At 40.8% G+C, this 20,574-nt stretch overlaps 1 protein-coding gene across 5 annotated transcripts in view; it reads right to left on the reverse strand.

Annotated features, from left to right (window-relative positions):
- The window catches only part of COP1 (COP1 E3 ubiquitin ligase), a 177,065-nt gene that overhangs the window by 67,850 nt on the left and 88,641 nt on the right, over window positions 1–20,574 (reverse strand). For all 5 annotated transcript variants that reach the window (XM_088461879.1, XM_088461878.1, XM_088461877.1 and 2 more), the window contains 3 exons: window positions 17,712–17,855; window positions 11,351–11,459; window positions 10,526–10,607 (listed from right to left, as the gene is read on the reverse strand). In XM_088461879.1, the coding sequence (XP_088318005.1) occupies window positions 10,526–10,607; window positions 11,351–11,459; window positions 17,712–17,855 (335 nt within the window). The remainder of the gene's footprint in view (window positions 1–10,525; window positions 10,608–11,350; window positions 11,460–17,711; window positions 17,856–20,574) is intronic.

The following is a 20,574-nucleotide window of genomic DNA, read 5'->3' on the forward strand; positions in this document are numbered from 1 at the left end:
CAGTACTGTGCTCCAGGTCCAGTGTCGCAGGCTGGCGTTTGACCTGAGCGGTATTGCATACATTATCGCATGCAAGAATGCATATTAATGGATTAGAAAAAGAACAACGCCGGATGGCATTTTTGCTTGTATTCCTTCCAATGCGTTTTCTGTAAAAGTTACTTGTTCTATATCTATGCACTTGTCTCCTTTAACTCATTGGAAACTATGGACCTTAAAAATACCTCTACAATAACAATACATTAAGCCACTTGTACACTAAAGCCTCAATATCTCTATTCATGTAGAATGTCAGGAGCAGTATAACATCTCTGGAGAACAACAGCCACACAAGGGAGTAGCATATGCAATATACAGTCAGCAGGCACCGTCACACAGAGCAAAATAAATCTCAAGAGTTTATTATAGAGAAAAAAAAAATGATAAAAATTGTCTTCACAGTAGACACATAGCTTTAGCAGTGCCGAAGTTCCTAAACCTTTGAGCAAACCTCCTGGTACAGCAAGGATGGAGAAGGTATATGGTGCAAAGGTAAAGCCATATTCCTCCGTTTGAACTTTAAATATATTTCTACTATTGAAACACGTAACTGGGAATATCACCTTCTCCATTCTAATGTTCCTGAATATTAGGTTTTGGTGGAGGAACCTCATTGTTACCGTTTATCATACAAGTTTATTACAGAGCTCCTACAGTTTACTTTAGTCTGGAAGTTTATATTTGTTTGACATAGTCAATGTTGCTTTTGAAACTGTACAATATCAGATATGTATTTATATCAGCATTTTAAATACATTGCTCATGTATGCACAAAAAGCATGTCAAACATTGCTTATGTGGCCTTATACAGAATGTTTCTAGAAAACAATGCAGATGTCTCGTACTGTTCTGTACAAGAAAGGAAGCTGTACATTCTGTCCAGTGTGGTTGGCTTCCTGGTCTGCCATTCAGGTACATTTGTGTAAGGAGATAGTATGTTATCACATGTGGAAGGTTTTATCCTCCTAAATCTCTTCAAATGGCCACAACTGACTGGCTGCAAGCCATTGCTGTTAGGGGGCATTGCTTAATCCGGGATGCGGCCAATGGCCAGGAAGCCATCTGACTAAATCCCGGCATTTAAATCCCGACGCAGGACTAAAGACAGGCGTCGAAATCCCGACGCCTGTCTAGATCCCGACGCTGGAATCTAGACAGACTGCTTCCCGAATGAAGGTAAGTCGGGCACTGTTAGGGCTTAACCGCGGGAGGGTTAGGCACCACTAAAGGGAGGGTTGTTATGGGGAGAGGGGAGGGTTAAGGTACTTACCAGCCCCAGTCGGGAGTTTATTCACATAATTACATTACATTGACCATAAATAATTTAATCTGGTTAAGGACCACCAACCTGAGGCACCCCTGCAAGTGTCCCAAGCACGGCTCATAGTTTGGGAACCACTGCTCTAGGGCAATGGTTCCCACACTTTCCCGGTTCAAGGCACCCTTAGAGTCTTTTTGTGGCACCCCTAGTTCAAGGGGGTTAGATTTAGCTAATGTTGAGGTTCCTTTGGAAACTTTCACACTAATTTAACACTAGCAACAACAAACAAGATTCTTTTATCATAATAACCTATGTGTGCAGCGCTTAATTGAATCTCATTACAGAAGTTTCCTCCTGTTCAGTTACTCAGTAAAAGTTCTGAAAATCAGAAAATGTAGTTTGTCATGCAATCCTTTTCTTTAATTATGTTGTGATGGATTTGGTTGTGTACCAACATTGGTTTTGCCAAGTTATTACACTGAGAAGAGGAGGAGAAAGGAGAGGGATGAAAAATGGAAGGCGGGGGATACAAAAGGACAGTGGGTTCTAGGAGCAGATGTGAGAAAGGAGTGGGGACAGATAGGATGACCTTATGCTGGGACTTGTAGTTTCACAGCAGATAGAGAACAACAGGTAGCTTACAGCGTCTCTGCATTAAGAGATATTTATATCTAGTTCAGACAACAAATTATAGTATTGTTGCAGAAGCACAAACATTCAGATTTCCCACTTTTACTCACTGTACCTTTACCTGCAGAGGAGGGAGGTGGAGCCCCTCACTTACACCTAATTAACTTACATGCTGTTCTCCCCACACCACTGTCGGGGCAAGGTCCTAGTCTGCTATGGAGTCCTTGCAGAGAAGGAGGGGAAAATATGGGGGCGGAGCCAGATATGCACGGTAACTGCTTTATGCACAGGACGGCCCTGTGCCACCGGGTGCCCTACTCTGTGAAAATGGCCGTACGCTGTAATTAAAGCAGCGAACGGCACAGCCTACTAATTCGCCGGCCCAAATCCTTTGATTGGAGACCGAACTGAACCTCCTGGCGGCGGCACCCCTGCAAGTGCGATGCGGCACCCCAGGCTGCCGCGGTGCACACTTTGGGAAACACTGCTCTAGGGGGTAGAGATTTACTAAAGTGCAGGTTTAAAAAAGTGGAGATGTTGCCCATAGCAACCAATCAGATTATACTCATCAATTATCTAGTAGTACCTTGTAGAAAATAATAGCTAGAATCTGATTGGTTGCTATGGGCAACATCTCCACTTTTGTAAACCTGCACTTTAGTAAATATACCCATAGGGGTTCAAAATACACTGGCTTTAGGAAACACAGCATTAAACAGTTCCAAAAACGCTGTTAGCATGATGTGTAGGGGTATTGTAACCAAATAGTGTTATTTTCATAGGGAAACAAGCATCCACTGAAAAGCCGGCACAGTGTTTTAGGTGGGGCTGAACTGTGAATGGTTTGTCAAGGAGAAACTAAACACCACTGTGAGAAAAGTGCTTTGCCTATGCAGAAATGTACAGAATGACAGCAAACGTGCATTTGGTACCTACACAGACTGTTCCTCTCAGCGGACAATAATGGAACACCGTCAGGGTGGCTGCACATTTACGGTAAGAAAAGTAAAATTTTATATTGTGACTTTTACTGCCTCTACCGATTAAATGAGATGAATAACTCATTACGTACTTAATGTTTTATAGCGTCACTTAAAAATCAAATCTAGTATTTTGGCATGTGGATGATGAATGACCATTAAACACCTTTGGGGTATATGACAGTAGGATACCAAGCTTGTTCTTGAACAGGAATATGGCTGTTTTAACGATCAGTGTGTGCAGATATGTCCATAGTGGCGACTGCAGTATGTAAGAAACAGTAGGAGCTAAGCCAACTGATCATTATAATGAAAGATGGGAACCAGTCCCACATAACATGAAGATACACAATATAATTAGGCTAAAAACATGCGACATACCCAGTATAATAAGACATAAATGTTAGACATCAGACAAACCCACCATATTCCTAAAATAGTTCCTGATAGGAGAAAAGTGTGAAAAAAATCAACCAATAAATCAAAGAAAACATGCCAGATTTAATTGTTCATTTAAGCCCCCAGGGGCTACCGTATTGAAACGATGAATCCAATAGGATTCAAGACAAAGAAGCCTTTTGGCCCTATCTCCCCCCCCCTAAAAGATGGTGGCACATGGTCTATAAGGTTGTATTTAAGGGATGCCAAATTGTGCCTCGCGGTGGCAAAGTGTCTCGCGACCGGTTGGTCACTGGCTCTGCCCTCCAACGCAAGTCTAATAGAAAACCTATGTTGGGCTGCTCGTTCCTTAAAGGGGCAGATCGTCTTGCCCACATAGGCGAGGCCACATGGGCATTTGATCAAATAAACAACATAACTACTGGAGCATGTAAGGACATATTTAATCGGAATCTTGGTTCCCAAATTCGGATGAGTAAAAAAATTTCCAACCTCTAGATAACGACACGTCATACATCCTATACAACGATATGAACCAGGTTTTTTAGATAGAAAATGTTGGGCATTTAATGGGTTATCAGTGACATCATTTTTAACTAAATAATCCCTCAAATTCTTGCCTCTTTTGAGACAAGGTAACAGACAAGAATTCTTTAAAGAGGGAATATTCTTGTCACTCTGGATAAGCGGCCAAAATTTTTTTGAAGTTTTTTTTACAAGTTTGCTCACATTTGTATAATCAGTGGCAAAAGGAAAGATATCTTGTCTAATCTTATCCTTCTTTTTCAAACTCTCCTCACGCGTTATATTTAAAGCCCTAGATTTTGCTAATTCCAAATCCCTATATTGATAGCCTCTGGCTAAAAATTTATTGGACATACGCTCCATTTGTATTTTGGCATCATCTTCATTACTAGCTATACGTCTAATGCGGAGGAACTGTGAAAAGGGTAGACCTCTTTTCATTGCTGGGGGATGGTAACTACTGGCATGTAACAAAGTGTTTCTATCAGAAACTTTTGTAAAAAGACTGGTATTTAAACCTAAAGCATCTCTACGGATGTTCACATCCAGATAATCTATTGATGTATATGACAAAATTGTCGTCAATGTAGCGGGTGTAAAACAACAATTGACGACATTTTTGTCTTGTGGGCGGGTGATAAGGAACAATTTCAAAATGTCATGTTTGCCTTTAATCAGATGGATGACAATTAAATTTACGTTTAATTGTGACTATACATCAATAGATTATCTGGATGTGAACATCCGTAGAGATGCTTTAGGTTTAAATACCAGTCTTTTTACAAAAGTTTCTGATAGAAACACTTTGTTACATGCCAGTAGTTACCATCCCCCAGCAATGAAAAGAGGTCTACCCTTTTCACAGTTCCTCCGCATTAGACGTATAGCTATTAATGAAGATGATGCCAAAATACAAATGGAGCGTATGTCCAATAAATTTTTAGCCAGAGGCTATCAATATAGGGATTTGGAATTAGCAAAATCTAGGGCTTTAAATATAACGCGTGAGGAGAGTTTGAAAAAGAAGGATAAGATTAGACAAGATATCTTTCCTTTTGCCACTGATTATACAAATGTGAGCAAACTTGTAAAAAAAACTTCAAAAAAATTTTGGCCGCTTATCCAGAGTGACAAGAATATTCCCTCTTTAAAGAATTCTCGTCTGTTACCTTGTCTCAAAAGAGGCAAGAATTTGAGGGATTATTTAGTTAAAAATGATGTCACTGATAACCCATTAAATGCCCAACATTTCTATCTAAAAAACCTGGTTCATATCGTTGTATAGGATGTATGACGTGTCGTTATCTAAAGGTTGGAAACTTTTTTACTCATCCGAATTTGGGAACCAAGATTCCGATTAAATATGTCCTTACATGCTCCAGTAGTTATGTCGTTTATTTGATCAAATGCCCATGTGGCCTCGCCTATGTGGGCAAGACGATCTGCCCCTTTAAGGAACGAGCAGCCCAACATAGGTTTTCTATTAGACTTGCGTTGGAGGGCAGAGCCAGTGACCAACCGGTCGCGAGACACTTTGCCACCGCGAGGCACAATTTGGCATCCCTTAAATACAAACTTATAGACCATGTGCAACCATCTTTTAGGGGGGGGAGATAGGGCCAAAAGGCTTCTTTGTCTTGAATCCTATTGGATTCATCGTTTCAATACGGTAGCCCCTGGGGGCTTAAATGAACAACTAAATCTGGCATGTTTTCTTTGATTTATTGGTTGATTTTTTTCACACTTTTCTCCTATCAGGAACTATTTTAGGAATATGGTGGGTTTGTCTGATGTCTAACATTTATGTCTTATTATACTGGGTATGTCGCATGTTTTTAGCCTAATTATATTGTGTATCTTCATGTTATGTGGGACTGGTTCCCATCTTTCATTATAATGATCAGTTGGATTAGCTCCTACTGTTTCTTACATACTGCAGTCGCCACTATGTAAGCTGCTTTATGCTATACTAATAGATTACTCAGGGGGAGTGTTAGTCAATGCCGTATTCTTAGTCCCTTTAGATGTTTAGTTCAACAATAACCTTTATTACTTAGCGTATATTGATATCGCAAAATTAATCTAATATTGAGCATATTCCTTTAAACATCTTGGGTATACACATGTCCCTGTTATTTTGTCTATATGCTATTATACATGATAATAGTGTCTACCAGTATAGGCATTATGCAATTTATAGCTATAACATTTGCTAGGTATATGTTTGGATGTACTGTCCATGATACGATGCTTGGTAAGCTGACGCTTATCTGATTGTGTATATGTTGTTTTTTTGTTTTTATTGTCACCATGGTGATGGTTCTTTGCACGTTCTTGCTGAGCAGCGTGCGGTCACCTGACCCGACGGATGACGTGTGACGTCATGGCGCCGGAGGGGAAGGATGCCCGCCCGCTTGCAGTCACATTCAGGGGTGATCACAAGTATTTAAGGTGAGTGAATTTTGTATACTGCTGGCTTGACAAAAAATTTCAATAAATCTGAAACGTTGCAAAAACTTTGTGTTGCTGTAAAGTCCGTGGAGTGCTGCCCCAAGTATTGTTTTGTTGGATTTGTGACCTGCCTCTGCCTGTCATAACGGAGCTTGCAACCCGGCTGCTGCACCTTCTGCTAGGAGTGCCGGTCCACTTGTTACACATATATATATATATATTTCTCTTACATTAAAAAAGCTCTTCACTATACAAGTTACTTAGTTATAACACAATCTGCAGTATAATCATATCTTTCTCAGCATCTACTAGAGGTAAAGCAAACTGCTGTATATAAGCTATGCTAGCAAGAACGTGCTGGGACTTGTATTGCCACAACAATTGTAAGCCCAATGGAAGCCTAAGACTGTTTAAACATGAAATTGTATTCGCTAACCTGGCAATGGCCTATGTGATGTCTGAAGACACTTCACAAAACACGTCAACCAGACCCACAGAAGTGCTCTGTCAGGACATAAAGAGCTGATGTTGATCTAAGAGGAAAGGCTGCCATGGAGATGTAATTGCAACCAATACAGTTGTGTCTCACCAATCAGAACTGATTAGCCAGACAAAGCTGGACGGCTGGTGCTGGCGGGAGGAGAGGTGCCTCTCAACCTGAACTGCAACAGCTGTAATGCGCACTACTGGCTGTAATGACTTTCTCCCCACATGCAAATACAACAAAGGCCCGGACAGACATCAGGTCAGGAGCTGCAATCTCGCCAAACAGCCTAAACCAGTACATTAAATGAAAGGTTTGGCAGATGCAATTAAATAAATGGCTTTCTGGGATAGACAGACATTGGGCAAATATTTAATGGGATTAAGTTGTTTATTAAAATTTGCAGGCTTTAGTTCTTTCAAACTTAATGCACATGAAAAAAAAAGAGCACATGAGTGTAGTTGAGACCTGAAGATCATACACCTCAACACTTGTAAAATTGTGAAACTGAACACTTCCTCAGTGACCTGTGTAAGAAACCAACAGACCACAAATGCAGATGGTCTAAAATTAGTAATTATGCAGCCCATAAACTGATAGGCGACTACCACTTCATGCATTATAGTAAACCTGTCACCAATAGTTGGTGTTCCCGAATTCTACATACCATGATGAATTACCATAATAAAATATCCTGTTATAGTAAATACTTACTACTTGTAGTAATTTACCTCTTATTTTTCAATCTGGAATATCAATTTCCATGGGATTGTGGGGGAGAGAACAAATTAAGTATCTGCTTAAAAAAGGATAGTCTTTGCCAATGTCAGTCCACGGAGTAAATCATGAAATCGGCACATGCCGGGTGCAACAAAGTAGGAGTCAAAAACCTAATAATGTTCTGAAGTTACGTTATTTTAACTGTAAGGTTTATCTTCCAAAATAAAATTAATTCTGCATCGCTACCGGTGTAATGGAATGAATTACACCTTGCGATTGTCGTGTGCTTCTGCAATCTTTAAAAAACAAATTTCTGCTGCTTTCTGGCTGTTTGTTGAAATCCTCAGCCAGGCATGATATAGAGAAGACTAGTTATTTTAATGCCCTTAGATAGGCAAGCTACAGTACTCTCTGGAAACAATATGATGCTTATTAGTGTCTAAAGAGCCAGGTCATATCGTAGGGCACCAAAATAAAACATTTAGGCCTGTTACGATTGTATGGCTGAAAAAGAAAAATGAAAAAAATAAAATAAAAATTCTTCTAGGAAAAGTTTCGGCTGTCCATGTGCAAGCTCATCTATTCAAGCTTCCTAAAGATAAACAAACCTATTGCAAGTAGGTAAAAAGCGCAAACTGGTGCATTATATGGAACAACTGGTGCAGTCACATTGTCATGTTAAACAGAAAGCGAAAAACCAGCGCTAGAACATTATATAATACTGGATGGATGGTTATGAATGTAAAAAAATACCAATTGGTAATTTATTAGCTAATATTAGCACATAAAAGAATGCAATAGAAATAGACATTCATATAAACACATGTAAAATGTATCAAAATGCATCAATATACAAACATTTAAGACACAACATAAACACAAATTGATATGTTGTATATATCCACCAGGGACCACTAATGGGTAAAGAGGTACAGATGAAACTCTCTCTAAATAGTCCCAAGACTCAATGGTTGTAACCCCAAATGGGCAATAGGTGGCCGAGTTGATAAATAGAAAGTCCTGTTAAATCCCACTCAAGGGAATTGCAAACTGAGTCACAATAGTTTGAAAGATAGCAGCACAACTTTACCAGTTCTTGGCCAAGATAGCGGTGTGGGAAATCCTCTGGCATCCAGTGGTGGTGAATATCCAGGCTGAAGCACAAAACAAGGAAGCGTCCACGGATGCAGGGGTAAATCCAAGGCTTGTATCCGGGAGGAAAGTGTGTACCGATTGTTTCCAAAAGAGCCCAAAAGTCCAAGTGGCATAAGGTGGAGGTCTCAACGCGTTTTGCTGGGCAATGACCGCTCAGCTTCATTCATATTCCTGATGAAGCTGAGCGGTCATTGCCCAGCGAAACGCGTTGGGGAACACTACACCTTATGCCACTTGGACCTTTGGGCTCTTTTGGAAACAACGGTACACACTCTGATCCCGGATACAAGCCTTGGATTAACCACTGCATCCATGGATGCTTCCTTGTTTTGTGCTTCAGCCTGGATATTCACCTCTGCTGGATGCCAGAGGATTTCCCACACAGCTATCTTAGCCAAGAACTGGTAAAGTTGCGCTGCTATCTTTCAAACTATTGTAGCTCAGTTTGCAATTCCCGTGACTGGGATTTAACAGGACTTCCTATTTATCAACTCAGCCACCTATTGCCTATTTGGGGTTACAACCATTGACTCTTATGGGACTATTTAGAGAGAGTTTCATCTGTACCTCTTTACCCATTAGTGGTCCCTGGTGGATATATACAACATATCAATTTGTGTTTATGTTGTGTCTTAAAAGTGTGTTTGTATATTGATACATTTTACATGTGTTTATATGAATGTCTATTTCTATTGCATTCTTTTAAGTGCTAATAATAGCTAATAAATTACCAATTGGTATTTTTTTACATTCATAACCATCCATCCAGTATTATTATATAATGTTCTAGTGCTGGTTTTTCTCTTTCTGTTTTTAATCTATATTTAGGGAGAGACAACCCCTTCACCAGCAGCTCTCGTGGTAGCGAGTCATATCTTTACATTTTGTACATTATCAGGTTAGCACAGTGGTCAGGGAACAGTGGTAATTTACCCCACATGGGGTAAAAATGAAATTCCTGGGGATAATGAACAGACAGACGGGCATGCATATGAATCATTCTATAATATAGAATGATTCATATGCATGCACGGCTGTGCAGCAGGGAGGCTTGAAGCCGGACACCCGCTGAGATGTTATTACCAGCGGGCGTCCGGCTCCTTCCCTGCAGCGCCACATTAGCCGAAGGTTGGAGTTCTCTTCTGAACTCCAGCTTCTGGAGCACTATGGGAGAGACGTCATGACGTCTCTCCCATAGTTCCAAGGAGCAGAAGGGGCGGACAGGATAGCGGCGGATGCAGGAGCGGGGATTAAGGTAAGTGTTTTTTGGGGGCTTTTTTTTTTTTTGTACAAGCGGCACTACAGGGGCATTATATAGGGGGCACTACTACAGGGGGACTACTATAGGATTTCCTTCCTTTCAAATCAAGGGGGTAACATCGGCGTGTCTAAATATATTCTGGGGTAAAAGGTAAAAAAGTTCCATGACCCCTGGGTTAGCAGTTGCACAATGGTAATTCCATACATTACTAAATCAGTGCAGTTATAGTGCTTTCACCAGCGAGAGAACTTTAACCATATAGGCCAGAGGTTCCCAAACGCGGTCCTCAAGGCTTCCCAACAAGTTCAGGTTTTAGAGCTATCCATGGTTGAGCACAGGTAGTTAAATCAAATTGACTCAGGTACTTAATTAAGTCATCTGTACTCAACCATTGATATCTCTAAAACCTGAACAGTTGGGGAGCCTTGAGGGCTGCATTTGGGAACCTCTGATGTAGGTATTGGAATTCCTGATCAATAAAACTCAAGATTAACATGATATTCAAACCCTATTTCATTGGACTTAATGAATTACAATATATACACTGCTCTATACGAAAATGCATGCTTCATGAATAGTACAAATCTCTACTGAAGTTTGAAATCAAAATGGTTACAAACCTTTGGCATCATCTGAGCCAGAAGCCAGAAGTTTGGGGTCCATGAGGTTAAAATCCACACTCCAACACCTTTTTTCATGTTCCTGTTTTACACAGTCGGAGACAAAAAATATATAAACAAAGTAATCAATGTGATATAGACTCAGCTGGTACAATACAGACAGACAACACAGCATAGTATTACATGTTCTTATAAAATACAGGCATCTAGCAGGGCACTGTTAGCAGGGCTGTTACACAGCACTATAATATATATATATATATATATATATATACATACATACATACATACACACATATACAGCATATATATTATATATACACACATACACTCGCATCTTCTGCATGGTAATCTTTATTGTGGATTGTATTTGAGACATTATATATATATATATATTTTTTTTTTTTGCATAGCTCATTGATCTTTTTATTCAAAGCTGCCAAATATATGTGAATAAACTAAAAGTAAATGCAGCAATAAAACTTTTTATCATACCAAAAAGTCCTGGGCAAAATGGATTATGAACAACTTCTATGGCTTAACAATTCGTTTGTATTAAAACCAAGGGGGTTGGGCAGATAAAATGGAAAATATTCAGGTGAAGCAAATACAAAAACAAAAAGGCATCTCAGCAAATAAGATAGGATATCTCCTCAGGGGGTTAAAGAAAAGAATCACAGCTTTAAAGAGAGAACACGTGAGGTGGCATGAAAATGTCATATTGTAAGTAGAGCAGACATCCCGCACCTTACATCTCTTGCTACAAATACAAACTATACAGGAACTTGGCCATTGAAACATGACCAGACGTGTTCTGGACGTTACCTGGTAAACTTTGGATCTCTGCCCTGTAAAACCATCCCACAGAATCACAGTCCCTTCATAATCGCTGCTGGCCAGTAGGTTTTTGTGGTAGCTGCTCCAGCTTATACAGCTGCAAAGAATAAAATGAATTTAAAAAACCAACACAAAGTAATCAAAAGCAAAGAAGATTCCCCCTGCTCTATGGCATTGCGTCTATGGAGAGGCCTCTACTCCACACCTGCCTCACTCATCACACTCTTGGCCATTTCAGCACTGGACAGTTCCAAGCACCTGTGGGCATTACATTACCTTCTGTGTGTACAGAAAACAAACATTTCTTTGCTGAAGACTGTCAGGGGGTTACATTTATTATAAAATAATTGGTTTCTCGCAAGTAGGAAATAAAGCAAGCTGGTACACTGCCACATTCCCTCCTGTCCGGATTAACTTAGCAGGAAATACTGCATTTGTTTTACATTGACAGGAAATAAAAATATAAGACCCAGAACATAAAAACTATTCAACATGTATCTTTAGAACTGTTTGAATGCAAACTTGTTTTGAGTGTCGGGGGAAGTGAGAAAACAAAGGCGTGCAGACCTGCTGAAGTCTTGAACATGTATGGGCTTTTGAGGAGGCTTCCTAAATGAGCTGAACCCAAGGTGCCATACATTATAGAGATTTTCACACCAGTATCAACTGGAAACGTGAATGTGTTGTCCACTTTCGGATTATTTTTATTTATTGGTTTGTATCGGGCATCTTATGACACTTCTATTGCCCAGCAAAATTGTTGAACATATGAAAGCCATCATCAAGTCGGATTTAACAGCTCTCATAAATTGTCAAACAGAATACATGGAACCCTTAAGATGGTGAGACCTTAACATCTACTAAATAACTAAAGGTAAGACTACGACCGCTCCCAAGTACAGTTACAGAGCACTAACTTCATACTAAGTTTAACGTGTGCACATGTTAACATACAGTCCAACGTAGCCTTAGATGCTATTGTTTGCGCTTACTCCAAGGAGTAGACTTACTATGAGCTGGTTTTTCAAAGCCGCTGATGAAAGGTGGCAACAGAAATACATTCTAAGCCAGGCTGGTTAAGCATTTATTTCTGTTGCCGCTTTAAATCCATCAGTCAAAGCTGATGCCCATAGGTGGCTTTGAAAACAGACATAATAAATCTACTACAAAGTCTAAAGGCCGGTTCACACTAGACGATGTCTACTGTGTACCGACCTCGTTAGCGATGCGATCCAGCGGGGTGCTGGCATCGGCAAGTGCATACATACTTGCGCATACAACACGAGAGCAAGGGCCATGCTGCATTCGGCGGCATGGCCCACGCTAACTAGGTCACCCGTCGGACCTGCATGCAGGTCCGACAGGCGATGTAGCTGACGATGCGCGGTGTGCACGTATAGTCTGCGGCATAGCGGGTACACACTAGACTATGTGCCAGATATGTCGTTCGATCTGGCTGGATTGAATGACATTCTCTAGTGCGTACCCGGCATAATTGCTATATAAATTTACTTTCGTATTAAATGAGTTTTCATCGCATATACAAAAGGGCTTCACAAGCATAAGTTTGAATAGACATCTCTATATAAAGGGACTCCCATATGTTTTATATGTTTAAAAATCCATTTCCAGGCATAAAAGTACATTTTTGGAGATATGTCATGCATTCTTGGTCTAATTATTACGAGGCTGCACCGAATATTCAGATTACTCTTCGTATAAAGTACACTTGTTTTTAAAGATAAACCCACACAATTTGAATACATTTCAAAGTAATCCATTAAGTTCTCAAATAAAATAAAAGCACTTCAGGCAATGTTTAGATAGAGCAGGGAAACCAAACCGGCTTTGTTTGAACTGCCCAGATTAAAGTTTTTGGGATTAAACCAGTAGTAATGATCACTGCACTGTGATTCAGTGTCATGGAAAGTGCCTTTATATGTGGTCTAATGCCTCTGAGTATTTTACGCGTCAAAATTTCTGACTTTCACGCGTCTCACTCCAGGCAATGCTTTATAACCAGCCAAGTACAAAGTCAAGGAAACTGCCACTGAGAAAAGGAACACTTCTGAATTTCGGTTTCTAAAACAGACAAATGAGTTTGTGGTTACAGTTGTGTACTGTGTGACGCGTCCTCACATCAATCTTCCGTTCTTTTGTGAGCTAGTGGCACCCAGCTGAGGGCAGAGTGCTCCCGGTGCCCAGGATGCGAGAAATAAAAAGATTTGTTGAAGAATAAAAAGATTCCTTTATGGAATCTTTGGTTCTTAAGATTTTATTTTAAAATGTTAGTCCTCCTACAACGGTTCACCTGACAACTAAGGAATATATGGGGCTCCTTCTTTTATTTACAAAGCAGCGGCTTACTTCCCGGTGAGTTGCAGTTAAAAGTTTAAAAAAAACTGCACCCTCGGTCGGGGGTAAAGCTCGACGTGCTTTACACAGACTGCGGGCACCGTTTCAAATTTTCACCTGCAACCCGCCAGGAAGAAGCAGGCTTCATAAATAAAGCAGTTAGCCCAGAGGGTCCCAAAGTCCGCCATTACAGTCCAGGTTTTAAGGATATGCATACTTAAATAATATTGACTGAGGTACTAATTAAGTCACCTGTGCTCAAGAATGGATATTCTTAAAACACAGACTAATGGCTACGTTTGGGAAACTCTGCGTTAGTCTCTTCCAATAGGAAAAAAATGTTGTAATGCAATATAAAAAGTGAAATAAGCAACAGTAACCACATACAGTTGCTGGTTCTTTACCTTCCCCATGTGGAGCCAAGACCAGCAGCATCCAAGGAGAAGAGTTTCCTGGTCACCTACTGGTCACCCAAACCACCAGACTATAATTCTAAAATAACTTTTGAGATAATTCATATCTAAAATAAAAAAAAAGCCCTGTCCAAAGAAGCTTACAGTATAATAAGGCTCATTTATTCTGAGAAAGGGGTCATTTTTATTCAACAACTTAATGAATTTAGTGTAATGTTTAAAACTGTGGTTAAGAGTGTAAACTGCAATAACTGTACCGAAAATCTTACTGGAACCCCTTCTGGAAAATGAACCCGACACAGGTCCTGGTTCTGGAGAGAACAGCACACAATCATTAACCAAATGCTCTGGTAGGTGGCCAAGGTATTAAAAAAACAACCAAATACAAAACTGAAATGTTCAGCTGTATACTACAAAGGATGAATCAGTGGTTCCCAAACTTTTTGGAATCACGGTGCCCTAGAGTATCAGATTTTTTTTTCCAAGGCACCCCTAAGCCAAAAGTTACCTATTGAGAAACTCAGAAAAAAAATATTAAATTAAGTAAATTGTGTTTACCGGTCATCCTTTGGTTCAGTTATGTAGTGGTGGACAGGGTTACACTTGTTCACATCCTTCATAATTGGCAGCCGCCAGCACTTGTGTTGGCCTTCACATTGGCCATAAATAATTAGATTTGGCCCTGGACCACTTACATGTGGTACACCCTGCATGTGACCCGTGGAATTGAGTTTGGGAACCACTAGGATAAAAGTATCAACTTCCACATATCACTATAGACAGGTAAAGCTCACCATCTTTAGGAGTGCAGGCCAAAGTTTAGGAATGCATCCCTCTACCTGCTCCTGGGTATGCAGTTTATTTACCATTTGGTGCATGTACACAGCACAGTGGGATGTGGTAACTGTACGATCTGACGTACCAGCCATGCCAGTCAACATCACAGCAACCCCAGTAAGATGTTCATCGGCATCTGCAAATGCATTGGGGCCTAACATACAGCAATGTTTGACCAAGTGGGCCTAAAATGTCCTAAGTGTAGAGTATATTAGCATGCATAGGAAAGACCTGTTATTCATCTTGCGTGCATAGATGTGCTTGCTCTACAGAGGAACATGTGATCTGGACATTAATACATGAAAGGCTCATGGAATTATTGCTATTTTATGATATCTACAGCTTGTTCTAACAATGTCTTTGTAAATGGAAGAACGGTTTTCCATTTCTTATCCACTTCAAACAGTAATTCAATGAATATGAAAATACTTAATTCACATCAAACATTGTGTTATAGTAATATATAAATTAATTCCAACTGATAATCATCAGATGTAACAAATATCAGTGCACTGGGCCCCTGGCACGTGAAAGGTGTAACATTGACGTCCCATGGTGGTTATAAAATCCAGCCTGTAAGACCATTGCTCTATTTTAATAATCTGTATGGCACATTTGCTGGTCACTATCCAACACTGTAATAAAGTACCAGCAGTTGTACAGCGAAGTGGTGGATTTGATGAACTGGAAGAATAAGAGAATCCCTTTCAAGATTCCCACTGACACCTACACAATGTCCTCTAATTACACTGGGCAAGGTTAAGAGATGCAATATGTTAAGACAGTTATAGGATGATTTGTCAAATGACCATAATCAAAAGCAGCCACACGTGCGTCATCTGTGATACCTCAAACCCTCTAAAGGTTTTACGGAGTCTACACTGAATTTATTTCAGCATTAACCCCTTCCAAAGCGCTCATGGTGGATGAACGCCATACAAAATGAAAATGAAGTGTATCCCCCCAGGGCCCTTGCTGTGACTAAGAGATTGGAAAGAGACTGGGATAAATGTGTTCAGGAAGCAGGTGAGGAGAATGGGTGATCCAGATGGTGCATGGCTCTCCTCCAAGTACATTGCTGGTACAGAGGAGGCAGTCAGAGCTGGGAGACACAGCTGGTACACTGCAGATTAGTGCTCAGTACAGCGCTGACAGGAGCAGACATGCATCACACTCTGATTTGTAAATGTAGACGGGGTGAATGGTGAAGCTGAATGCACACACTCAAATAGGCACCGGCATGAACGGGATGCAAAGAAAATGCCCAAGCCTATTCACAGTTATAATTCTGTGTGTTAATACAAAATAGTTAGCAAGTACACTCTTAGAATGGATATAACTCACAACGCTAGGCTATGGCCAGAACTATCTGTGGCCAAAGAGAAACAAATGCACATCTAAAAACAGGCCTTTATGGCATACGGCTTAGCTACAATACAGCAGTATACTTCTAGGGCCATTGAGGACAGGCCTGGCAGCTGAGCAGCTGGAAAGGGGAGAGAAAAATGTTTAAGGTAAAAAAAAAAACCATCAGGAAGAAATACTGGTGTATTAGAAGTAATACAGGGAAAGCATACAGATGTGTCCTCCGTCGTTGTCATCGCTGCAGTCGTGTTAAACAGCCCTTCCAGTCACGCCTAGCCCCGTGCAAGTTTACTTGTGCCGAGCGTCTTTTCATTCGTCTTTTTCAGTGCAACCGCGTCTTATTTGCAATGAGAGGCACTCGCAGACTTTGCTGATTAATAGGATATGCGGCCTGTGTATGTTCCGTGTGTATCTGTATAGGAAATGTTGTGTCAGCGGCTGTTTTCTGCACCACGTTCTGTAGTGATGAAGTAACAGACTCTGCTGCACACGGAGCATAGACATGCTGCATATCAATTTATTCAGCAAAGCCTGAGTAAGCATCCAAGTAAGTCGCATTTGCGGTGAAAAAGAAGTCAGACGTCGACTGAGCCCTGTGCAGCACGACTCATAACGCAAGGAGGATAGATGCGGAAGGACATATCTAAGTGTGCACACAATGCAAAAAGGCAAATAGTTAAATAAGAACTAACGTAAAACAAACTGTAGTGTTCCCACTAAGCTGTTTTAGCGGGGCGCCCTGCTAAAACAGCCTGCCCTGTGCCCTCCCCCACCCATGGGCTGCAGTGTCCCGCAAGTGGGAAAGTTGTGGTGTCTGATCACCGCCGTATGAATAGACGCAGAGCGCATGCGCACGGTATCTACCCACCATAAGGGGAGAGCTTGGGGGAAAGCCCAGCACCGCCGTAAATGAGTAGCACACCCCCAAGTGTGATGAAATGGGGGCGTATGACAAGGGCACGCCCCCTTTTTGGGAGCATGCGCGCACACACAGAGGATGACCTACCCGCGAGACTGTGCTCTGCCCACATTCTAGAGGGAACACTACAAACCGTATTAATGTTAGCAATGAATGAATACTTTGTATGAGAGGACTGCAGAGAAGTTGTTATATAAACATTCTACACTCTTATCAGAGTGCTCTCCATACAACCACTAGGTCTGTGCGGGCAACTGAAGCCTGCCCACAACTTATGTGCAATTTATGCATCACTCGATTGTACGGGAGTTGCGTCCAGCCCAACCAGAGAGAAGGCTTTAGCTCCATGGCACAGAAAGCTATGGACGGCAGCATTGGTCCAGTTACTGAAGCTTGTGTTTCTACTCTTACATATATCAGTCATTATAACAACAAACATTAAAAAAAAAAAAAATCCTACCTGATTTTGGAATTACAAGTCATTTCATTCTCTGGGTAATGGATGTCCACGGCGTCCTGGATCACTGTGCCATACTCATATACCTTTATCTTCTTCGTCACACCAGCAATGGCAAAGTAGTCACAGTCTCTGTCAAACTCTATGCTGCAATACGGGGAGGAAACAATTGTTCAGAGAACTATATATATATATATATATATATATATATATATATATATGTCATTGGATCACTAAACACAATCCCTATTAGCGACATGAATTGTGAAAAGAACAAAATACCTTACGTTAGAACAGTTGTGTTCTGTTTATGAACAATTAACTAATTCATCTAATGCAATGTACAAAATGTTTCTTAATAACTGTCAATATTTTAGCTCTCCTGCTAATGACTTCTAGCTGTATTGTGACTGTATAAATAAAGAAAATGTCACATATACAGGAAATAAATAGTACCAAGGGCAGAAATCCATATGGATATACACAAACATGAAATGAGACGTCATAAATACACAATTTTGCTATTTCACACCTTCCTAGTCATCAGCCACAGATTGGTGGTCAAGAGCATCATAACTTAAGTCTATGTGTTACCTTACAAATCACACGTTGTGAAACCCCAAGGCGCACAACTTGAGAACAAAAGTCCCTGTAGTGCTTACTAACTGGACCTATGCATCGCAGCCCCTGCTAAATCCATAGATTCAATCTTTTCTCCCAACCATGGCTGTTCTTACAAATGAGGGGGCTGATTCAGCAGTTCCTATGAACCAGATTGTTTTGCAGAGAAAGTCTGCACTAACGCTGCTCATGATTTATATTCTTCCGCTACTATATGCATGAAAATGAAATATGACTTGCAAGGGATGCAAATATGTTCAGACACAATGCTCAAAAACCATTACACAGATGCCATACAATAGAGACTACGGAGGTTTTGCGGGGAAGAGGAGGGCCAAAGAAGTTTTGGAAAAAGTTCTGTAAACTTCTAATAGGTTGGAAATAGCAGCAGCTCTGGGTAACAGCAATAAGAAAGCAGTTCATTCTGAAATGAGGAATCAAAGGGGGGAATTCAATTGATCGCGATGTTGAATAGCGGCGGGAATTCAATTGCCATAAACCCGCGATTAGAGGATTTCTGCGCGCACCCTCCTAAAGTGAGAGCAGAAATCAGACTAAACTAGTGTCACAATGCTAGCTGCGGGCTTACCGCATGGGCCAACAGCATTGCACCCGGCACTTAAACCAGAAATTGCCGTTTACCGCAACTAACCCCCTGGCATTAGGCGCAGCAAACTGCATCTCCTGACTGAAGTGCCCGGCATGAGGTAGACAATTGAATAGCTACAGGCACGCATTCCCAGAGCTATTCAATATCACATTCAATTGAATTCCCCCATAAAGACTTGGAGTTACCATTTCATGCACATTTGTTTTTATTAAAAAATATTGTAACTTTTCTGTTTTCTTCTAGAGCAAAAATAATAAAGTATTAAGGTTTTTCCCCAATCTAGGTCTATGCTGTAGACTTCATCAAACATGTTAATACATTATTAAAAAATCCTGCCAACACCGTTTCAAAGTTTGTTGTCACTAGTCTGGGAAGTTTGTGTGTGTGCACAAAAGTTATTTTTGCAGTACTGGCAATGTTACATTTCTGTGTAGTCTCAGCTATGACAGCACGCACACATTAAATCCTCAACTCCTACATATCCAGGGTGTTTTTAGTTCTGTTCCTGTAGCCAATGAGATTGGAGGATTAATAGCGGCAGTAATCTTTCATGACATGCATGTGACTATTGATTGACAGTGACCATGTGGATTATAGAGAGCTCAGGTTTATAGGTAATAAAGGCAGAGTCAGGATGTGACCTGCGAAATAAGGCAGAAAACCACAGACATTGATTGAATGGAGCAGCATGTGTTTAGAAAAGCACAACATAGCAAAGGGGATGGGGTCACTGGATTGATGTCTGGGTTCCATATGCACAACGCACAACTTTGATGCCAGTATGTATAAGGATTTATTGCAGCAAATTTCCTGTTAAAGTGTTTTTCCAACCATCAGAAAAACAAATAAATATTTGTAAATCGCATTAGAATTTGGAGAGGACTGAAAAAATAAAAATAAGTAGACAACACTATTGCCATTACATAATGAGAGCAAGGCTTGTATTCTATTAATGTTGAAGGCTTACACTAATCCTATGCGTTCAGATCAAAAGGTATATGTAAAAAGGAAGCTTGACAGTAAGAGAAACTCACACCTTGATTCGAATACACAATTTATCATTGCAGTATGGGGAATGGGACATTTTTGCATAATGCCAACTCAATCTAAGCCATGACATGCCATGCCCACATAACTGGTGTTGTGATGTTGCCCGAAGGTCAGTGCAGTACAACATAATTGTCTGTTGGCAATTTATGCAGTCTTTATTTTTATGTAGCTCTGCCCCCTCCCTCCAGTGCCTGGGCTGCAATGCTCCATTACCTTCCCATGACACATCATTGCAGCAAGGCTGATTTAGTAGTGGGGCTCAATGTGTGAGGAAGAATGATGTTAAAAAAGGAAGGGGGGGGGGGGGATTGAACAGGCTTGAAAGTAACTTGATTCCTTTTTAGGATGGTTTGTCCTGGTGAAAGCAGAGCGATGGGGGCTGCGTGTATTTCTTCCACCATATCCACAGCAATCCTTCTTTCTAGCAGGGTGGTAGAGACATATGTTATATTGTGATGGGAGGAGAGAGGATGGATGGTTGGCAGCTAATGGGGCTGCACCAGGAAAGAGCATCCTGACCACAGCACAGAGAGCGTGTGAGGTATTACTGCAGAGGAACTGGGTGAGAAGCACAGTAAAGGGATG

This window comes from Taudactylus pleione, unplaced genomic scaffold, assembly GCF_031769625.1.
Source record: "Taudactylus pleione unplaced genomic scaffold, aTauple2 ptg001123l, whole genome shotgun sequence".
Lineage (NCBI taxonomy): Eukaryota > Metazoa > Chordata > Amphibia > Anura > Myobatrachidae > Taudactylus > Taudactylus pleione.